Source organism: Ruditapes philippinarum, unplaced genomic scaffold (genome assembly GCF_026571515.1).
Source record: "Ruditapes philippinarum isolate M1 unplaced genomic scaffold, ASM2657151v2 ctg1365_1_1_1_1, whole genome shotgun sequence".
In the NCBI taxonomy this organism is placed as follows: Eukaryota; Metazoa; Mollusca; class Bivalvia; order Venerida; family Veneridae; genus Ruditapes; species Ruditapes philippinarum.
Genome location: NW_026865458.1, coordinates 45574 through 68522, shown reverse-complemented (window position 1 = coordinate 68522; position 22949 = coordinate 45574). Strand labels below are relative to the sequence as shown.

At 35.0% G+C, this 22949-nt stretch overlaps 1 protein-coding gene across 5 annotated transcripts in view; it reads right to left on the bottom strand.

The window, feature by feature from the left end:
* Nucleotides 1-1415: 1415 nt before the first annotated feature.
* LOC132729113 (phospholipid-transporting ATPase ABCA3-like) overlaps nt 1416-22949 on the bottom strand; it is a 64147-nt gene continuing 42613 nt past the window's right edge. For 4 of the 5 annotated variants that reach the window (XM_060714854.1, XM_060714853.1, XM_060714856.1 and 1 more), the window contains 11 exons: nt 22662-22872; nt 21680-21929; nt 20512-20798; nt 19897-20299; nt 18971-19572; nt 13883-14125; nt 12710-13017; nt 9167-9367; nt 7307-7494; nt 6886-7056; nt 1416-6212 (listed from right to left, as the gene is read on the bottom strand). In XM_060714854.1, coding sequence (XP_060570837.1) covers nt 5774-6212; nt 6886-7056; nt 7307-7494; nt 9167-9367; nt 12710-13017; nt 13883-14125; nt 18971-19572; nt 19897-20299; nt 20512-20798; nt 21680-21929; nt 22662-22872 — 3303 coding nt within the window. In that variant the 3' untranslated portion in view covers nt 1416-5773. The remainder of the gene's footprint in view (nt 6213-6885; nt 7057-7306; nt 7495-9166; nt 9368-12709; nt 13018-13882; nt 14126-18970; nt 19573-19896; nt 20300-20511; nt 20799-21679; nt 21930-22661; nt 22873-22949) is intronic. The other variant, XR_009625570.1, reaches the window with a different exon arrangement.

Sequence of the window (22949 nt, the reverse complement as noted above, 5' to 3'; positions counted from 1 at the left end):
AATGCTTGATCAAAATATTTTTGTCTGTCATCAAAGATGCTACTAAAAATGTATATACATGTACATTTATGAACATATTTTAATTAGCGGCAACGGCAGCGCGTTTCTATAAATAAGTCATACCTGTGAAGAATGATTACTTAGTAGAGTTCTTAAAAATATTCACCATGGACCTCTACACACTTTCCCAGACACAGAAACCATTCCGAAAAAGCATTTTTGATCTGTCCTTTGGGTAAACTGTTTATACATTGGTAGAGAACGCTTCGGGTGTCACTGCGGGTTTCGAACCGGCGATCGCGAAGGCAAGATTTCATGTACGGATTTTACCAAAAAGTCACAAGGAAAAAGGTCAGGACTTTAATCGAAATGTAACAAAACCTCAGTTCTTTTCCCCTCTAAATAAGCTTGTGTTCTTTGTAATGTAGTGATTCACTACGGCAGTGAGAACATAATCATGGTAAAATTTTCTAGTGACACTACCCCTCTCCGGAATAGCGACACGGGACACTATACCATACTGTCAAAAATAGAGCGTACATAACTCTTTTATCGAGCAACAACTGGGCGAACGCTGTTTTCACCTACCCGAGTTTATTGTAGGGCCCAAGAAAAAATAAAGCTACGTTTCCCTTGTGGCAACTTCTCTCGGGCGTCTAGGGTCTCGATCTTTGGACCTAGTCAATAAGGCCGAGGTCTTTTCAATCCGCTCCCTTTTCTGGTCAGAGGTTAGCAAATGCGGGATCCAACAGGTGCACACTTTACTTAGCTTAACTTTTCTTTCAAGATGGAAAACACATATGATGCACTAAGGCCCGAAATGCCACTTATCTCATCCACGGTATATCTTTCATTTTCATCAACTATGGCTTTGATAGTTCAGAGGTAGTGGAAATTGGCAGCCCAGAGCGGGAATCATCTTTAACATTAGTTCTACCTACCTTGAACATTAACACCCACCTGGCAATAGTACGATATGGAATGGCATTTTCTCTAGATTCGTTTTTATTTCTGACGCGCATTACCCAATAACCAATGAGTTTTGCACTAAGCTCTTTGCTCTCTCTCAAACCGATATGCAACTCAGCCATGTTAACAACCAGTTCACAAAACCCTATGTATTTAAATGGTATACTCAAATTTTACTGCACGTGTGCGAAAATAGACTGTTGGTTAGAAAAAAATCAATAATCTTTCCAGCTTGCTTTCACCTGCAAATCATGGTTAAATTGAGTTGTTGCCACTAATTCAAATATGCCCCTCATACATTGTATTTAACCCGATGCAAATTACGCTATTCAAAAAGTCATAAAACAGTTCCTATTGCTTCATTTTTTACTATGATTGTCAACAAAAGCTTGTCAGCATCAAATTATACAGACAACTTTAGGGTAGAATAATACTGAACAATACAGTTATACTTTTTATCCAGTTTATTCAACAATAAAACTAACAATAAATATTAAATGTAAGAATTGTGGGAGTATAAAACATTTAAAAGTTTTTAAATATGAAACAAGTGTAGAACAATTTATAAACCATATATCACAAAGCTATAAGATATGTTAAACATTTATATGATTCATTATATGAATTTGATGGCATAGTTAACAAGAGCAATAGACAGTAGCTTTGTCCCACAAATCAAAACAACAGTAACAATTGAATTGAAAGTAAACTAGCCAAATTCTACCAGCCCCCACCCTCACCAACTACATAATAAAACATGCCTTCAGGCTTCTGTATTTAACAAAAGAACTTTAACTCAATGGATTTCAAAGAATTTTTTTTTTTGAAATGCTTACACACATTCTAACATGACTCTTGATTTTGTCACTATACATAAAGAAAAAATTACTGCAGTATGTAAGATGTTATTTTAGCATTACATGAAAAGAAAACATAATTATAACATAAAAAGTATAAATAAAGATGTGTTATTATTGTTGCTGTTTAACAATCTTATTGGAGGGAGGGAGAACATAACAGCCACATACACATGTTTTTCACAACCAGCGTTTATTGGCAGTTTAACACTGATTATTTTCTTCTTTAATATGTATTGTGATATGAGTCATGTTAGAATTCTTAAATAAAGGCAATAAAAAAAACTGATATTACATGTACTTTCTGGTGTCTCCTTGTTATGGGCGTACATTAAAAATGATGATATAAAATATTCCATTAACTAATTAATAGGTATCTAACAGGTATGGCACGCGGCTTGTCCCTTTTGCTTTATTTTCATAAATAAAAAAGCAACAAATTTTCCACTACAAATATACTTCTGAAATAAGTTCTGATATTGACAAATGTCTTAACTTTAAATAAAAAAGCAGGTATTGAAAATTTTACCTGGTTCTTAATTCTTCACTTTTCTTTTAACATTTGACCTCAATTAATTTTCATTTTAAAAAAGGCGTTATAACAGTTATATCTGTGTAACAGGACAGTAGCCTCGATCATTCTTACTTCTTGATGGTTAAAACAAAAGTCATTAAGAGGGTAATAATTTAGTAAATAATCTATTTAAGAGTAATGTTACTAGGTCAATAACCTACAATATATCATTGCATGCCAATATCTATCATCCAGGTTCACAAATTCACTTGCAAATTCATAAATAGGGGTTAAGTAATTTTCTATTGCTTAAACCATCATTTTATATCAAAAATATTCATTACAGTAACCAAGCCTTTACAATTAGTGTAAACGGTTGCCATTTTAGTGCATGTATATAATTATTAACTATACTTGAGTATATTTCACTGCTTAGAATGAGTAGAAGGTGTAATAATAAGTTAGTATGTACATGTATAAATTGTATTGTCACCGGCTTATAACTGATGTTAATTTAACTTTAAATTCTTTGTACAATTAACATATACTAATATAATAACTAGGCCTATCTGTTTATCTCAAATTCATAAAAGTAAGGTGTTTATTAGTAAAAACATTTAGAAAAACAAATAAATAAAAAAATATAAATATGCACATGTTCAAAGCCATATCAGGTGCACTTCCGCACAAACGGACACCTGTGTAGAACCACTGACATTCCGTAAGCTAGCAAAATAGCTTCCACACATGAGAAAATCCCTGTCAGGATTCGAACCCACAGCGCTGAGGGGCAAGTGATTTGAGGCAACCCCGCCACAGACACCCTCTGTATAGCAGCAGGTCATTCTGGAAATCCATGCAGGGTGACCAATCACTATACTGCAGGTAAATTAACTTCAAATTTAATCTTGACATCCCTACATTTGATAATGCACAGTTCCAAAAATAGAAACTGGACAAGTCCATTAAAGAAATTCAGGGGGATCAGGATCAAAAACACATTACTGATTAGCAAACTTGATTAAAAATTATGCATTAAATATTGCAAATATATGTAAATGTTTATCTTTTCAATCTATCAAATCATGTCACACTTTTATAAACAGGTAAAGGTCTAGTTCAAGAACCAAATAAGGCAGGCATATTTTTTAATTCTTCATTTAAATATTTTTTCAAGAATGCTGTGAAAGACGTACTCAGACATACTTGGATTTCGTAACAGTTTATTATGCATATGATCACTTTTGGTAAACATTGAATACTAGGCTGGACATATCAAGATAATGTAGGACCTTAAAATTGGAATTCATATTTTCCTAATATTATGACTTACTAACTTTAAAAAAAACACAAAAAAAAACAACAACAAAAAACCTGGTAAAAACAACAAATATGGTATGCATGGGACATGATTATCACAAGTGGATAGTTGAACAGATGATATATTCGGAACTCTGCAAATGTTGGTTTTTCCCATCTTATACAAACAAACATTACCATTAAAGCTTCAAGAATCACAATCATTCAAAACTATGGATGCTGATTTGGTATGCTTTTGTGCGTCTAGTTGGCACTAGTAACAACACAACACAGCCCAAATGGCGCGTTGTCGGACTTTTGTCTTGTTCTGTCCCTAGTGACAACACGACAAGGCGCCAAACGGCACGTTGTCACGCTGTCGTCTTGTCTTCCTGTCTCAAGCGCGGCACTGTCACACTGTCATATGTTAGCAAAGCAATTAAAAAAATAATATCTCAGCTTATCATCTAAAATCATATTTATAAAAATACATGTACAAAGTTCACTTCCAAAAATAGCTAAATGTATAATCTGCACAAATGAAAATACAAAAACAAAAGGCAGTCATATTGTAATCATATATACATACAATTGAAATAAAGCATTACTATGTAAGCATATACATTAAAGACATTTAATATATACATGAGATACTGATAAATGAAATCTTTGTCAAACATTTGCAAGTCAAATTTTATAGACAAGTTTCAAATGGCCTGTAAGTTTGTGACAGTTAAAAAATAATTAACAAATTGCATGGATCCTTTCTAAATAAAAATTTCAAACCAAAATGCCAAAATTTAGTCATTCAGCTTCTGAATTAAGATAACCATGTGAATAAAGACCATTTTTCAACAACCATTTATTGATTTTATAGAACTGAATAGAATGGAGTAACACCAAATAAAGAATGGCCACTTTTTGTCTCTTAACATGTTTGATTATATTACTTTCAAAACTCAAATGATAATTTTGTTAACTACAGGAACAAATATATAGCCTCACACACTTTAAAGTAAAACATGATTACAACTGTATGTTTATACCAGAGTAAACTTAAAAGATTGTCAAACAGTGATACTTAAAATCACAGCAAAGTTTGGAATGTAAACACAAAAGAAACAGAAAATAACTCATTCAAAATGAAATGTAAGTAGAATACCAAAAAAATCTATAATTTTTATGTACATGAGAAACATGGTCAACATTGTCATGATAGAATAAAATAAATCAAAGTCGGTCACAGACAAAAATTATCAGTCAATTACCTGCATTAAAAGCACCACTGCAGTTTTAACCCTTATCTGACTAAACTTTCACACTAAAATCCTGGTCTTCTCTAGAATTTAGAACATTTAATCAATAGTTTAAGAAATTTCAGTATCAAAATTTATACTAACATGGTGCACACAACAGTAAATTTATTATGCTGTTTGTTGTAAAATTCAGGGAATAAAATTGCACTGCTCTGGAAATGAATCCTAATTTCTAATACCATTCATACTTCATACCAGTTTAAAATAGTAAGGAAAGTTTTGTATCAGTTTCTAAGATTATTTGTTGTTCTTTTTCCCCCTTTAAGGTACAGATTTTTCTCTTCAATCAGAATTCACCTATATTAAGGTCACTTTAAAGAAATTCTTAACAGGCAAAATCTGGAAAAAAATGTATGACAGAAAAAGATTGTATTTGAAAAACAATATCCAAAACATTACAAGAACTCTACAGTTATAGGCATACCAACTTCACACAATGAGACAAAACACATATTTACCAGGAAACTGCCAATGTTACATTGACATTCAAGTACTGCAAAATCATTATTTTTCGTGGGGAACTTATTTTCATGGTTTTTTGTGTATAGATCAATCCACAAATTTAAGATCCAACAAAATTTCATTTCGTCTGCTGTTAAGATTATTTTTTGCAAATTTAAGAACCCATGAAAATGTTCTTTGTGAGAAAACCCACAAAATTAAGTGAATTCACAATATGTAATAATGCACCAGACAAAACAATATTACTATTCCTCTGTTATCAATAGACTTTTTGCTTTGTCATTAATCTCATTCACACTTCTGTTTTAAAAAAAAAAAGTCTATAATTTGATCTTACTATTCATATAGATTAATTTTTATCGACCAAAACAAAGACACCCTCCGGAACAACAACCCTTCTTCGACTCGGCCGGTGGAACCTGGTTTTGTGTAAACGCGAGGAAAATTTGTTCAAGCGTTGTTTGGTGCACAGAGTAATCATCTACACAAAATTGATCTTTTGCTCTCTCCATCACACCGAAGATTTGACCAAGTTTTGCGTTATCATCTGGTATACGGAAATGGATATACCCTTGGTTGTCATCAAAGACCTCCAAGTCTGGGAACGTCAGCTTCAAGAAGTCTATAAGTCCCTGACTACCAGACACAAAGCCTGCTTCATTCAAACCCATGCGGCAAAACAATGTGTAACCATGACCAAACTTGTTTTTTAAGTGCTGGGGACTACCTAGACAAACAAATCTTCCGTTGACCATGATAACTATCCTGGTACATAAGGCATCACATTCTTCCATGCTACAATAAAATGTAGGAATCTCAACATTACCACACCACAAATTTCCGTCAGATTGGCTGGGAATATTTACACAATTCTTAATACATTTTTTTTTTTATGTTTGATTTTTTAAATTTTTTTTTAACTTATTTAGATTGGCTTAACAGTGAAATAAATACATTAAAATTTTACTTGCGAAACAAATCAAATTAAATATTTTGTATGAGTTTATAAAATGAACATCTCTGAGAATACTTGAATATATTTCAAAAACTGCATTAAATGCTTCTTCATACACTTATCAACCCTGTATTTTATTGTATGAAACCGAAAGTAATCAACAAGATGTAAATTTGTTGAATTGTATGCCCGCCATGTCATACAAATCATTCTATTGAAGCTTCTTTGTATATAAAGTAAATCAGAAAATAAAGACAATGCAATTATAATGACTTATTGTCACAAAGCCCACAAAATTAAGCAACACCAGGCAAATATATCTCTTATAGTAAAGAAAATGAAGTTTTAAGAAAATTGAACAAACCCATTGTAAGATAAGCATCTAAAAAAAACAAACCCAGACAGACAGACAGACAGACAAGATCATTTCAATACTAGCCTCCTAATATTATCTTTGAACAATCATTCAAGAATTATATTATGTTATAAAGAATCAATGAATATACAACATACCTGTGTGAAGTAAGGACAAGTGTTCGGCCACTAGCTCTGACATCTGACAGAACGTTCCACAACTGTCTACGTGCTCCGGGATCCATTCCGGTGGTTGGCTCGTCCAGGAAAATAAATGGTGGATCACCAATCAAAGCGATGGCTGTGCTCAATTTTCTCTTATTACCACCACTGAATTTAAAGTATAAAAAACATGTTATGATATTAAGATTAACATTGATAGTTTTCACCTACGAACAAATACATCAATCAATCAATCAATAAAATTCGCAGAAAAATAAACAGTTTTTCTAACTTGTGTTAAACAATCCTTGACACGTAAAAATATTCATAATCTATTACTAAGAACATCATAAGTTATTATTCAATTAATAAACTATGACTAACAACATCATAAGCTATTATTCCATTTTAATCTTACCTATAGAAGCCTGCTTGCTTGTCGGCATGTTTCCGCAACATGAGGATGTCTATAACTTGATCCACGATTTGTTGAATCTGATCCTCGGATATACCTCTAAGGCGAGCATACATATACAACGTCTCTGTACCAGTCATCTGATCAATTAATGCATCAAACTGTGGACAATATCCAAGATTCTGCTGTACCTGTATATTAAAAATCAAATCAAATATAAGTTATGACCTGTATTCCTAGAAGTTATTTCGCGTTTTTTTTCTAGCTTTTTTGCAGTCAATACACTTCCACAAATGTTTGTATCAGTGAAACAAGAGGGCCAAGATGGCCCTGAAAGCGCTCACCTGTATATAGGCCCCTGGGCCCAGGCCAATTTTAAACCAGGGGCTTTTATTTGAACAAACTTGGTAGACACCCATTAGAAGATGTTTCATGATAAATTATCAAAGCTCTAGCTCTTTGGGGGTTATATAAGAAGAGTTTTAAAGTTTTACAACATACATATAGGGAAAAACAATGACATCCCCTCGGAGGGGCCAATTTTGACCCCAGGGATTTTATTTAAACAAACTTGGTAGACACTAACTACAAGATATTTCATGCTTAGTCCCTAAACTCTAGCTTTTTTACTATATACATATAAGGAAAATCAATGACCCCTGAGGCAGGGCAAATTTTAACCCAAGGGCCCTTATTTGAACAAACTTGGTACACACCCATTAGAAGATGTTTCATGCTAAATATCTTAGCTCTAGCTCTTTGGGGTATTTAAAAGAAGATTTTAAAAGTTTTTACTATATACAAATAAGGAAAATCAATGACTTCCCAGGCGGGGCCAATTTTGACTCCAGAGCATTTATTTGAACAAACTTGATAGACTCTGACTAGATGATGTTTCATGCCAAATATTTAAGCTCTAGCTCTTACATTTTTCTGAAAGAAGATATTTTAAGGGTTTTTTTTGGTTGCCATGGCAACCAGAGTTCTGCTTGGAATTAAATTCTTTGAACAATTTTTAAAATTGACTACCAAAGGAACATTTCTGTGGAGTTTGGATGAAATTGGCTTAGCGGTTTATGAGGAGATGTCATTTAAAGTAAAAGTTTACAGACGGACGTACCTCGAAATGGTACTCATATGACTTTTCCTTTTATCTTTTTAGCCATTTTTAGTCACACAAGGCTTAAAAAAGACACACAAGTAAAAACGGAATGAATAGGATCAAAGAGAATTAATGTTACCCATTGTTCTCCAAGTCACACAAGTACCTCTGGGTTTGTACTGACAGACGCCGGATGAAAAGCGATCACAAAAGCTCACCATGTCACTTTGTTACAGGTGAGCTTAAAATTGCATGTAACTTTTACTTATGTTTAACTGATACACATTTCAAAGTAAAATTTCACATACATAAATCATAAATATGAATACAATTGTCATTTAACTTTACAGTTGTTTTGAGTAAAGATATCTAAAACTGTTATGGTGGCCATAAACCTCATGAAACTGTCATAAATTAATTGTATTAAGGTCACATTTTGAAATTGTTTATTAGTTCTTCTATGCTGTCTGATCATGATCATATATATATATTGAACTTTTCCCCAAAATGATGAATAAGTTTTTCCAGATTTAAAGTCCATTTATGAACTTTCCAGCTTAACTGGTGGTGGAAGACCACAGGTGTATCGTAAACCAGCTAGATAGCTTTCTCACATGCAAAAAATAGAAAGTCTCTGGATTGATTCAAAACCACAATGGTGAAGGGCTAGTGGTTTGAAGTCAAACAACCCCAACCATGGATTCCCCTTCATTTAAGAACTTAAGCGAGGTAAGGATTAATTCTAAAAATCAACAAAATACCTGCTTGATGTCTCCTTTCACTGAAAATCTATTGAGGTATGCATTGCCAGTGGTTAGAGATTCATCTCCAGTCATCATTTTAAACGTGGTTGTTTTACCCGCTCCATTCTGTCCTAACAAACCAAAACATTCATTTGCTGGAATACCACATGATACACCCTTAACTGCCTGGAACCCTGATCGATATATTTTATTTACATTCTGAAAAAGAAAAAAAAAATTGAACTTTAAATGCTTGCCAATATCTTCTCAATGAATGAATTTCAATGTAAGTGCATTGTTTCTTATTCAGCCCTTTCTAACTTGGCTAAACGAGAACAACTAACTGGATAGCTTCCTCACATGAAAGAATACAAAATGCCTGTCGGGATTCAAACTTGCATAGGTGAGGAGCAAGTTAGAAGTTAACAACCTTTAACACTCAATAAAGGAACACCCTAGGTACTTTGATTATGTATACTTGTTACTTAACTTAACAAGAGCCACCGCCGGGCGGCGGCAACGCTCGACTTTTTACTTTCTCTAAAAGCAAACAAAGGAATGTTTGAACAAAATCTTAACGTTTCCTTTTTATAAAATTAATCGGTCTATTTTGTCACATAAGTTTTGTCTATATATTTTGTATAAATAAATATACTATTATATATATAAATAGAAACACGCAATTCTATAAATAGAAAAATGCAATTCTATAAATAGAAAATTCTAAAAATAGATACACATGGTGTCACTTGGTGGAGTCACGTGGAGGTGAGACGTTGTGGAGACACGTGGTGGAGTCAAGTGGTGGTGTCACGTGGTGGAGTCACGTGGTGGAGTCACGTGGTTGAGTCACGTGGTGGTGTCACGTGGTGGTGTCACGTGGTTGAGTCATGTGGTGGTGTCACGTGGTGGAGTCACGTGGTGGTGTCACGTGGTCAAGTCACGTGGTCAAGTCATGTGCTGGTGGTGTCACGTGCTGGTGGTGTCACGTGGTGGTGACATGTGGTGGTGACAAGGTCTTGTCCTTAAGTATGTTCTGTTATAATATGAAGTTGATCCCTTCAATATAGCAAAGTTACAGCCATTTACAGCAAAAACAATGAAAAGGTCAAGGTCATTAATGAGTGAAGGTCAAAGTCTGTCTGGTTATTTTTAAGTTTTATCCTTGAAGATTATTATGTTCAAGTTTGAAGACAATCCATTCAAAAATAACAAAGTTACAGCCAATAATAGCTAAAAAAATGAAAATTTCAATAATTTGACCTTCATAGTCAAGGTCATTTATGAGTGAAGGTCAAGGTCTGTCTGGTTATTTATAAGGGTTATCCTTGAAGATTATTATGTTCAAGTTTGAAGACAATCCATTCAAAAATAACAAAGTTACAGCAAATAATAGCCAAAAAAATTAAAATTTCAATAATTTGACCTTCAAAGTCAAGGTCATTTATGAGTGAAGGTCAAGGTCTGTCGGTTATTTTTAAGGGATATCCTTGAAGATTATTATGTTCAAGTTTGAAGACAATCCATTCAAAAATAACAAAGTTACAGCCAATAACAGCATGAACAAGCAAAACTTGGACTTTTAACCTTGAAGGTCAAGGTCATTTATGAATGAAGGTCAAGGTTAGTGTGGTCTACTGAAAGGTCTTGTCCCAAGGGTTGTTGTGGCCAAGTATGAAGACAATACACCAAGAAATAAACAAGAGGGCCATGATGGCCCTTGATCGCTCACCTGACACAACCGCATCCAAGCAATGTCTTAAACAAGCATCATGGCCAAGTTTGATGACAACTGAGTCAAACATGTGACCTCTAGTGTGTTATAAAGATTTTTCCATATTTGGGCAATGTGATCTAATTTTTGACCGGACACAACCCATATTCAAACTTGACCTAGAAATCATCAAAACAACCTTCCTGACCAATTTCCAGGAAATTTGAATCAAAACTGCAGCCACTAGCGTGTTAAAAAGATTTTTCTATTTTTAGATCCTGTGACCTAGTTTTTGACCGGACATGACCAATCTTTGCACTTGACCCAGAAATCATCAAAACAACCTTCCTGACAAATTTCCAGAATATTTTAATCAAAACTGCAGCCACTAGAGTATAAACAAGCTTTTTCTATTTTTAGCTCCTGTGACCTACTTTTTGACCTAAGATGACCCATCTTCGAACTTGACCCAGAAATCATCAAAACAACCTTCCTGAAAAATTTCCAGAATATTTGACTAAATACTGCAGCCACTAGTGTTTACAAGCTTTCTCTATTTTTAACTCCTGTGACCTAGTTTTTGACCAGAGATAACCCATCTTCGAACTTGACCTGTAAATCATCAAAACAACCTTCCTGACAAATTTCCAGAATGTTTGGATGAAAACTGCAGCCACTAGAGTGTTAACAAGCTTTTTCTATTTTTAGCTCCTGTGACCTAGTTTTTGACCGGAGATGACCCATCTTCGAACTTGACCTAGATATCATCAAAACAATCTTCCTGACAAATTTACAGAATATTTGGATGAAAACTGCAGCCACTAGAGTGTTAACAAGCTTTTTCTATTTTTAGCTCCTGTGACCTAATTTTTGACCGGAGATGACCCATCTTCGAACTTGACCTAGATATCATCAAAACAACCTTCCTGACAAATTTCCAGAATATTTGGATGAAAACTGCAGCCACTAGAGTGTTAACAAGCTTTTTCTATTTTTAGCTCCTGTGACCTAGTTTTTGACCGGAGATGACCCATCTTCAAACTTGACCTAGATATCATCAAAACAACCTTCCTGACAAATTTCCAGAATATTTGGATGAAAACTGCAGCCTCTAGAGTGTTAACAAGTTTTTTCTATTTTTAGCTCCTGTGACCTAGTTTTTGACCCGAGATAACCCATCTTCGAACTCGATCTGTATTTCATTGAGACAATTATTCTGACAAAGTTTGATGATGATCCAATCAAAACTGTGACTGCTAGACTGTTAACAACCCAATTGTTGACGATGAACGACGCACAACGCACAACGACGGACATAGCCCCATCACTATACCTCACCATGACCACTTCGTGGTCAGGTGAGCTAAAAAGTTATGATCCAGGTACAAGTTTGCGGACGGCAATGGCATCGGCAACACCGCCGCGACTATAGCAATACCTCTCCTTTTTTTTAAAAAAAAAAAAGTCGAGCTAAAAACTGTGACATTAGTATTAAAAGACGTTTCCATTTTGTTGTTGTTTAAGAAAACCTATGCAAACAGAGATATTATACTGTTAATGTTTAAAGGATTACATTTAAGCATACTATATTTGAGCCGCGCCATGACAAAACCAACATAATGGGTTTGCGACCAGTATGGATCCAGACCAGCCTGCATATCTGCGCAGTCTGATCAGGTGCCATGCTGTTCGCTTACAAACCCCATAACAAGTAGAGAAACTGATAGCAAACAGCATGGATCCTGATCAGACTGCGCAGATGTGCAGGCAGGTCTGGATCCATGCTGGTCGCAAACCCATTATGTTGGTTTTGTCATGGCACGGCTCATTTATGTTTGCCGACTTACTTTCAAAATGAGTGAATCTGTCTTCATTAGCTGATCAACAGGCGTATCGTTAATACGACGTTTTTCCTCAGCAACGTCACCATCTTCCTGCTGACCTCTAATATCAACCTGTGACCCGACAGCAACTGGTTGCCGGTTTCTAAGCATGTTGGAGAGCCGGGTGAAAACGCCAAATTCAATTAGAAGAACAATAATAAAGTATACCACGCCTTGTAATAACATAAACAAGCATTCCCGACCAATGCCAGGTTTCTCCCAGGCCAGGAAATTATCAAAGAATTCAAAGCAGAAATTTGATGGACAGTGATCTGAAAGAAGAAATTAGTCAGTTGACATGTAGTCATTGAAACTCTGATAGATATGCATCATCATTACGGTTACGGAGATGGATAATTATACATTTTTGTCGGGAAAATCAGAGTTATAAACATTTATTCGTCAAAACAATCTTATGCCTACTAGCTGCAACAAAAGACGAGTCTTATAGAATTCTTCTCCTAAATAGACAATTTAAAAAGGGGAAATCATTATTTTTGTGAATAACATTAAATTTCTGTGATCATTACTTATCTTTAGTTAACATAAAATCCTATTCACTGTGTCTTTGGTTTTGTTTATAAATTTGTCAATTAAAGGTAGAAACTAAAAATTAAAGGTTAAAAACTAAGTCACTATAACTATACTTATTGCAATCGAGCCTTGGAGACAAAAGATGGTTAATCTTTATGGCCAATGATTAACATTTTGCAAATTGTTACAAGACAACAACAAAACACATTTTGTGAAATAAAAGTGATAGCATTTGTTAGGGGCTTAATAGGCCTATACAGAGGATATAGAACGAGTGTAAGTTTAATACTGAATATATTGAACGAGTTGAATAAAATTATATTATGCGAGCGTCTGGTGAGAATAACATTATTTTATTCAACAAGTTCAATAAATTTAGTAATGAACTTACACAAATTTAATATTCTATTTATCATATAACAGAAATCTTTTGAAGTGAAAAAAAATAAATTTTTCATTGGCACGTCTATAGTAAACGCTAATATTTAACATGTCTTAACACTACATTATATAATGAAAATGATGTCACGTCAAAATATATGCACAAACATGCAATACCAGCAAAAGCGGCATGGGTATATGATAAAAATATGTTTCACATACCTGGAAAGCAACATGGATCCTGGCGGTAAGGTTCAAAAGCCTTGATATAAGCACACACTGTTTTATAGTTATATCCTTCACAAGTGTCCTTGTACCCTGCATTTGTATACATGTCCATTAGGGCCAGTCCTAGGTCGTAGTTTGGCAGGAAAATAATAAACACTACTTCTAAAGCTTTACCAATATCCTGTGTGCCCAACTGTGGTATACTGAGGGTGTATGTTGCCAGCAAAAATACCAGACCTGAGTGAAACAAGAACTTCATTAACAGGGAAATAAAACAACGCCAGACCTGAGTGAAGAAAACACTTCATTTAAATAGAGGATATTTGTTTAGTTCAGTGTAAGATCGGAATATATTTCACCGAGTGAGCACAAAAAGGTATAATTCACAAGTGGCGCAGCCACTATTGAAATATGAACTTTTGGTGTTCACGAGGTGAAATATATTTCAATCTTACACTAAACTAAACAAATTTTCTTTTTATAACATGCAAAGAAAGGTTTAAAAAGACTTTTTAACCTAGTACTAAAATCAAAAGCGCGCCAAATACTAATACAACGTGACATCATTTATGACGTCATTAAGCTGGTTCCCAGTACTGTGCATGCTGGTATTTCACTAAAACAATGTAACGGGCTTAGATTCAAAACAGTGAAATTATCAAATTGGTTATTTCATTGTTTAAAACTGTGAAATAACCAGTTGTTATTCCACCAAAGGGATATTTATAACACTACAGTGATGATGTCCTTTGGAAGGAAATGCTGCAGATGGTGTGCAGTCCTAATCCATGTCGCTGACATTGGCACTTTGAACAAGAAGTTCCTCTACGAGGTTCGCGTTTTTCTAAACAGTAGCAATCCATATTTAAACCAAATGATATTTTTCATTAAGGTAGACCATGGGTAATGGGCACCACAAAGAACTGTAAAATTGACAACATAGGACAGTTGTATGTCTTCAAGGTCACCTGTATGCAAAATTTAAATAAAATTTACCGTGTGGTTTATGAGTTATGGATATATTTCTGAACTAAGACCTTGCCATTTGAAGGGCTTATTTTCAGAAATGAGGAAACTGTAAATAATCTGTAATATCATCATTATAAAAAATGTTTTTCTATTGCTCATTGTTAAGAAACAAATAATAACATTCAATAATAACATTCAAGTAACACATTACACAACCAAAATGTTTGGTTCTAAACAAAATATTCTTAAAATGTATAAAAATGTAACCCTACCCCACCCACTTTTAACACTAATTTTACCATTTCCCTATCTAAAATGCCTTATTCAAAATATCCCTAAAATTTATCGAAATGAGGGTCTGTTTTCAAACTTTGCCTAAATGTTTTCAAAGGTATATTATTGATCATGCGAAATATAAAATACTTTTACCGTGTAGTTTTTATTTTATCGAACTTTGAAAATATCTGGTATCATATTTGTTATAAATTTTGGCATTATTTAACCAACAAGAGGGCCATGATGGCCCTGAGGTCGCTCACCTGTATATAAGCCCCCCCCCCAACCCCACCCCCCCCCCCCCAACGTTGCAGGGCCAATTTAACCCAAGGGCTTTTATTTGCACAAACTTGGTAGACACCCATAAGAAGATGTTTCATGCTAAACATCTAAGCTCTAGCTCATTGGGCTTTTTAAAAGAAGATTTTAAGTTTTTGCTATACACATATAAAGAAAATCAATGACCCCCAGGGCGGGGCCAATTTTGACCCCAGGTCTTTTATTTGAACAAACTTTGTAGACACTCACTAAAAGATGTTTCATGCTTAATATCTTAACTCTAGCTATTTGGGTTTTTTCAAAGAAGATTTTTTAAGTTTTTGCTATACACATATAAGGAAAATCAATGACCCCCGGGGCGGTGCCAATTTTGACCCCAGGGCTTTTATTTGAACAAACTTGGTAGACACCCATTAGAACATGTTTCATGCTAAATATCTTAGCTCTAGCTCTTTGAGTTCTTTAAAAGAAGATTTTGTAAGTTTTTACTATATGCATATAGGGAAAATCAATGACCCCCTGGGGCGGGGCCAATTTTGACCCCAGGGCTTTTATTTGAACAAACTTGGTAGACACTTATTAGAACATGTTTCATGCTAAATATCTTAGCTCTAACTCTTTTGGTTCTTTAAAAGAAGATTTTTTAAGTTTTTACTATATGCATATAGGGAAAATCAATGACCCCCTGGGGTGGGGCCAATTTTGACCCCAGGGCTTTTATTTGAACAAACTTGGTAGACACCTATTAGAACATGTTTGATGCTCAATATCTTAGCCATAGCTCTTTGATTTCTTTAAAAGAAGATTTTTTAAGTTTTTACTATATGCATATAGGGAAAATCAATGACCCCCCGGGGCGGGGCCAATTTTGACCCCAGGGCTTTTATTTGAACAAACTTGGTAGACACCCATTAGAACATGTTTCATGCTAAATATCTTAGCTCTAGCTCTTTGGGTTCTTTAAAAGAAGATTTTTTAAGTTTTTACTATATGCATATAGGGAAAATCAATGACCCCCCGGGGCGGGGCCAATTTTGACCTCAGGGCTTTTATTTGAACAAACTTGGTAGACACTCACTAGAAGATGTTTCATGCCAAATATCTAAGCTCTAGCTCTTATTGTTTTTTACAAGAAGATATTTAAAGTTTTTTCTTTCGGTTGCCATGGCAACCAGAGTTCTGCATGGAATTAAATTCTTTGAACAATTTTTAAAGGTGACCACCAAAGGAACATTCCTGTGAAGTTTGGATGAAATTGGCTTAGTGGTTTATGAGTAGATGTCATTTAAAGTAAAAGTTTACGGACGGACGGACGGACGCCGGACGAAAAGCGATCACAAAAGCTCACCCTGTCACTTTGTGACAGGTGAGCTAAAAAAATACCTAAAATAATTATATAATTAAAATCAAACTTTTTTCTTCCATAAGGGATCAGAGAGATACATAAAAAATGTTAAAAAGAACAAGAGGGCCATGATGGCCCTGAGATCGCTCACCTGTATATAGGCCAGTTTTGACCCCCGAGCTTTTATTTGAACAAACTTTGTAGATATTTACTTAAAGATTTTTCATGCTTAATATCTAAACTCTTGCTATTTCGGTTTATTTCAAAGAAGATTTTTAAGTTTTTGCTATACACATATAAGGAAAATCAATGACCCCCCCGGGCGGGGCCAGTTTTGACCCCAGGGCTTTTATTTGAACATACTTGGTAGACACCCATTAGAACATGTTTCATGCTAAATATCATAGCTCTAGCTCTTTGAGTTCTTTAAAAGATTTTTTAAGTTTTTGGGGCGGGGCCAATTTTGACCTCAAGGCTTTTATTTGAACAAACTTGGTAGACACTCATTAGAAGATGTTTCATGCTAAATATCTAAGCTCTAGCTCTTTGGGTTCTTTAATAGAAGATTTTTTAAGTTTTTACTATATGCATATAGGAAAAATCTATGACCCCCTGGGGCGGGGTCAATTTTGACCCCAGGGCTTTTATTTGAACAAACTTGGTAGACTTTCACTAGAAGACGTTTCATGCCAAATATCTAAGCTCTAGCTCTTATGGTTCTTTAAAAGACAATTTTTTAAGTTTTTACTATATGCATATAGGGAAAATCAATGACCCCCCGGGGCGGGGCCAATTTTGACCCCAGGGCTTTAATTTGAACAAACTTGGTAGACACTCACTAGAGGATGTTTCATGCTTAATATCTTAGCTCTAGCTCTTTGGGTTCTTTAAAAGAAGATTTTTTAAGTTTTTACTATATGCATATAGGGAAAATCAATGACCCCCTGGGGGGGGGGGCCAATTTTGACCCCAGGGCTTTTATTTGAACAAACTTGGTAGACATTCACTAGAAGATGTTTCATGCTAAATATCTAAGCTCTAGCTCTTACGGTTCTGTAAAAGAAGATTTTTAAAGTTTTTACTATATGCATATAGGGAAAATCAATGACCCCCGGGCGGGGCCGATTTTGACCCCAGGGCTTTTATTTGAACAAACTTGGTAGACACTCAGTAGAAGATGTTTCATGCCAAATATCTTAGCTCTAGCTCTTTGGGTTCTTTAAAAGAAGATTTTTTAAGTTTTTACTATATGCATATCGGGAAAATCAATGACCCCCCTGGGGCGGGGCCAATTTTGACCCCAGGGCTTTTATTTGAACAAACTTGGTAGACACTCACTAGAAGATGTTTCATGCCAAATATCTAAGCTCTAGCTCTTAGGGTTGTTTAAAAGAAGATATTTAAAGATTTTTCTTTCGGTTGCCATGGCAACCAGAGTTCTGCATGGAATTAAATTCTTTGAACAATTTTTAAAGGTGACCACCAAAGGAACAATCCTGTGAAGTTTGGATGAAATTGGCTCAGTGGTTTATGAGGAGATGTAATTTAAAGCAAAAGTTTACGGACGGACGGACGACGGACGGACGCGGGACGAAAAGCGATCACAAAAGCTCACCCTGTCACTTTGTGACAGGTGAGCTAAAAAAAGAAAGAAAAAAATAGTTGCCCCTTCTGGGGTTTGAACCCACGCCCCTCAATTTCAATGTAGTTTACAAGCGATTCTAGCCTATTTGAATACTCTTCAAAGTGGAGGTAATGCATTACCCATGGTCTACCTTAAGTAAGACAATTAAAGAAGACAGTGTAAATCATCTAACTGATTACTTTCAAAGTGATAAAGATCAAACCAAACTATTTCCCTTCAGTTACATATACATGTATGTACAGTTTACAATATATAAGTGAGTAATCTAGAAAAAAATTTTTGTTTGTTTGTTTTGGGTTTTACGTCACATCGACACAGTATAGGTCATATCGCGACGTTCCAGCTTTACTGGTGGAGGAAGACCTTAGGTGCCCTTCCATGCATTATTTCAGGCATGAACGGGCACCTGAGTAGAACCACCGACGTTCCGTATGCTAGCTGAATAGCTTCCTCACATGAAAGAATCCATAGCGGTGAGGGGCAAGCGGTTTGAAGTAAAGGACCTTAACCACTCGGCCACCACCGCCCCTTTAGAAAAAAAAAAATAAAAAAATTTGAACAAACTCACCAGAACAAAGATTGATCATGGAGACGACGACCATTCCACGTGACGGTATCATGAACAGGAAGTGCAACAGGTACACAAAAGGTAACACTGCCCAACCATACAGCATAAAAATCAAGAAAACTATCCCGAGTCGGTTACCGGAAACGTACGCATCCGTCTGGAACGCAGCAAAGATGACCAATATAATCAACACAGGAATCGTATAATTGATAATGTCCCATACAAATGTTGAAGACCAGTAAGCAAATGGACCCACGCCACTAACCACCTGGAGATGTTTCGCTCCGACGGATCGTTCTTTTATCAAAAATATGATAAAACTTGTAGCCATAAAAGCCATTCCAAACAGAACAGATATAGCAATTGTGAATCCAGTTCCGTTGGTGGAGAAGAACAAACGTCGTGAATTATCGTTAATCTTCTTCGGCAAAGGATGATTGATGACTTTAATGTTTTTCGTGGAATCCCCTGTAATTTGTTTCAAGAGTCCATTCATGGTGTAGTGTAAGGCAATCGCAATGCTATGGTATGGTTGACCGTTGTAATGTGCTGTGGCAGTGTCAGGTGTACTATCTTCAAAATCACCAGCAACAATGTAACGTCTACAATGCAAAATCATTTCCCATTCAGCAAGCAATCCACTGTCATATAAATCACTATTCCTTTACATAATCTTACTTTACATTAAAAATGATAATTTATGGGTTTGACTAAAATATGACTGTCCAAAATATGTTGTTGCTTGAAAAAGGAATCATTTCATGGTGCCAAATGAAAAAAAATATCGACTACTAAGGAGTAAAATGATGTAGCAACAAGAGATATCGTATCTTGACCAGCTTTAGCTGATTCTTAACAAAAATTAACATTTACTTTTTAACAATTGGTCAATTAATAAGAAGCTACAAGAAACAAAATTAACTCACCTATTAAAGGTTGAAGTGCCAATATCATCCTGAACATATTTAAAGTAATCATCCATTTCCGTGTATCTCGATCTATCCACTTTCACAGTATTTCCACCGAACTGCCCGCTATAGAAAGATGCTTGACTCTCCGTGGTTGCTGTCGCTGTTGAACCGTTACTGAACGCCACAGTGTAGTCAGAAAAAGGACCCAAGTTAAGTGCTAACGCTGGCTCATCGCCAACATTTGGAATTGCTTTTTCTACCGCTAATGCCATTACAGTAAAGACAACAGGAAGAAGAAGCTGGGCCACAGCTACTGATAAATTACGTCTTGCTTGAATGAACTTCTTCACAAACATACCATAAAACTGCTGCATGGCTAAGGACAACCCTGTATTTTTGTGGACACCTTGATTATAACCTAAAGATATACAAATTACAATCATGAGCATTGCTTATATAGGGAATAAGCTATCTGAACCCAATATACTCATTCCTGAAGATCAATATAAACACTTTTAAATTTACGAAAAACACAAACATAATAGACATGTTTAACCTTAAGTTGTTAATCATATCAGACAAATGATATCTACCTTGTGTTTTAATTTTACTTTTAACAACTAAACTTACCAGCATAGTTCTTTTTCTCCATGGCAACAATAGTTTCAACAGACCCGTCATTGTAGTAAGCACCATTGGTAGCTCCATTCTTTAAATCATTGACAACCTGGGGCTTCTCCGGACTGCCTATAGGTGGCAGCTTCTTCGAGTCAAAAGGTGCTTCAGATTTTGTCGAATTTGCTTCAAAAGCAATCCTTGGTAGTTTGGTTGTACTGCCATAGGCTGGGTTTGTATTTCCACCATTTTGAATATTTTCCGGTTCCTCCGCCTCATCTTCACCAGTTCCCTCGCCAACCCTAAAAATACCCCACATTTTATAACCTTTAAAGCTACATGCCTCCAGATAAGTCAAAATATTTCAATAAAATCAAACTTGAGAAAAATGTACTAAGATGTAAGGAAAAGTAAAAAGTTTCAAGTAATATTTTACATATAATGTGCGATTAATGACTGATTTTTCAGTATTTACAACTATATTTCAACCGCGTTACTAACGCAGTAGTCTATTTATGCTTATTTTGATCACTTTTTGGTAATTTACATGGTTTGAAAGTGCCATTAATAATCTGTAAATTGCTTCCTTTTGGTTACATCACGATATTACATATTCAAATACATTTTCAAAATTTTCGTGAAAATTAGCATGAATCTGGAGGCGTGCTGCTTTAATGTTCACACTTCATTCAATGTAAGGCCAGAAATTCTTATTTTAAGCTTAATATGTTAACAATACTTTACATATCTCATTACAGTTTGTTTCTACAATATTTACACATGTAAACAAACCAGACCAAGATCAGTCGGCATTATCTTTTTATTTTTAATTGGGACCAGTCTGGTAAGACTGTAAACATTCTTAAACTAATCTTGGTTTGTATAGTCTGGTTTGGAAATATCCTTAAAATAGTCAAAGTTTATATGAAACGCAGTCCAGTCTGGTTTGATAATATCCTAAAACTAATGTTAGATTTTATGAAACAATTAGGGACCAGTCTGGTTTAATTATATCTTTGAATTCATTTCATTTTATATGAAACAAGGACATGTCTGGTATACTGCCTAATTTTTAGATATATTTTAGGAATGAGAATGAAAATAAAGTGTATTGCTTATCTATGAGAATTATAAATCAATTGTTTTTTGACAAACATAATATATATATTAAACAGTAACATACTTTAGAAAAACTTCTTCCATAGTAGTGGCAGACACACCAAAGCTATTTACTCCAAGGTTACTCATCTGGGCCTCTATTTCAGTGAAAAGTTTCTCAAATTTTGGTGATTCAGTGAATGGTAGCAAGTAGGAGACCTCTGCACTGATCTGGCTCTCAACAAATGCTGTGGGTATGTGCGACTGCACGAGTTTCGTAAGACGGTCAACATCGCATGTCTTGCCTTTCACAACTACCATGTGATAACCAGCACCTATTTGTTATACAGAAAAACATGATGATGAGAGATGTACATGATCAAATAAGATGTTTTGTACAGTTCTTTCTTTCTAATCTATAAGTCAATGAAACTAAAGTAATAAAAGTGTACAAGTATTCTACTCTAAATAAATAATGTGAAAAACAAGAATCCAAATGTAACATGGATTCCTGAAATTTATATAGAACTTTCCCGGACAAATCTCGTACATGGTAATTTTGTAATTAAACTTCTAGCAGTGAAAGTATTAATCAATGTATTTTGTTGTGAACAGCTTAAAGAATCTGACTATATCTCTAGTTTACAGCCCATCAGTACATGGTATATAACATTATACTAGATGTTACTCAGAAGTGGCAAATGTATACTGTTCCCATTTAATTCTGGGGTACTAACAAAGATTTACTATTATTGCTTTATGACGCACTACCCCCCCCCCCCCCCCCCCCCACAATAGAGTGGCCATTGTGTTGCATTTGTAATCGATATATTCACCAGGTTTCTACTGTAAAATTTTGTTTGTACTCCCAAAATTAGATTGGAAAAACCCACATTTGCTGTATGCCGGAGTATATCTATTAGGAAACTGGTGACAAAATAAGAAAACTTTTATCATAGAAAACCGATCTTATCTAGAAATAATCATATTTCATGTTTCAGACTTGCAATTATCATTTACTAGCATTTAATGCATCAATAAAATTAAAAGGGATGTGTGAACTGTACCGTAAAGTTTCTTTAAAAACATAGAAGTTCCAGAACACTTGACAACCCCATCAGCCATGATAGCAATTCTGTCGCCTAAAATATCAGCTTCATCCATGAAATGTGTCGTAAGGATAATAGTACGACCCTGGCGGTACCGTTGTAGAATATCCCAGGTCTGACGTCTAGCTGCTGGGTCCATGCCGGATGTTGGTTCGTCCAAGATAACAACCTGTCAAATATTACGTCATGATCATTAAATAGACATAAAAATGGATTACTTTTAATTGTATATCATACCTTTAACTA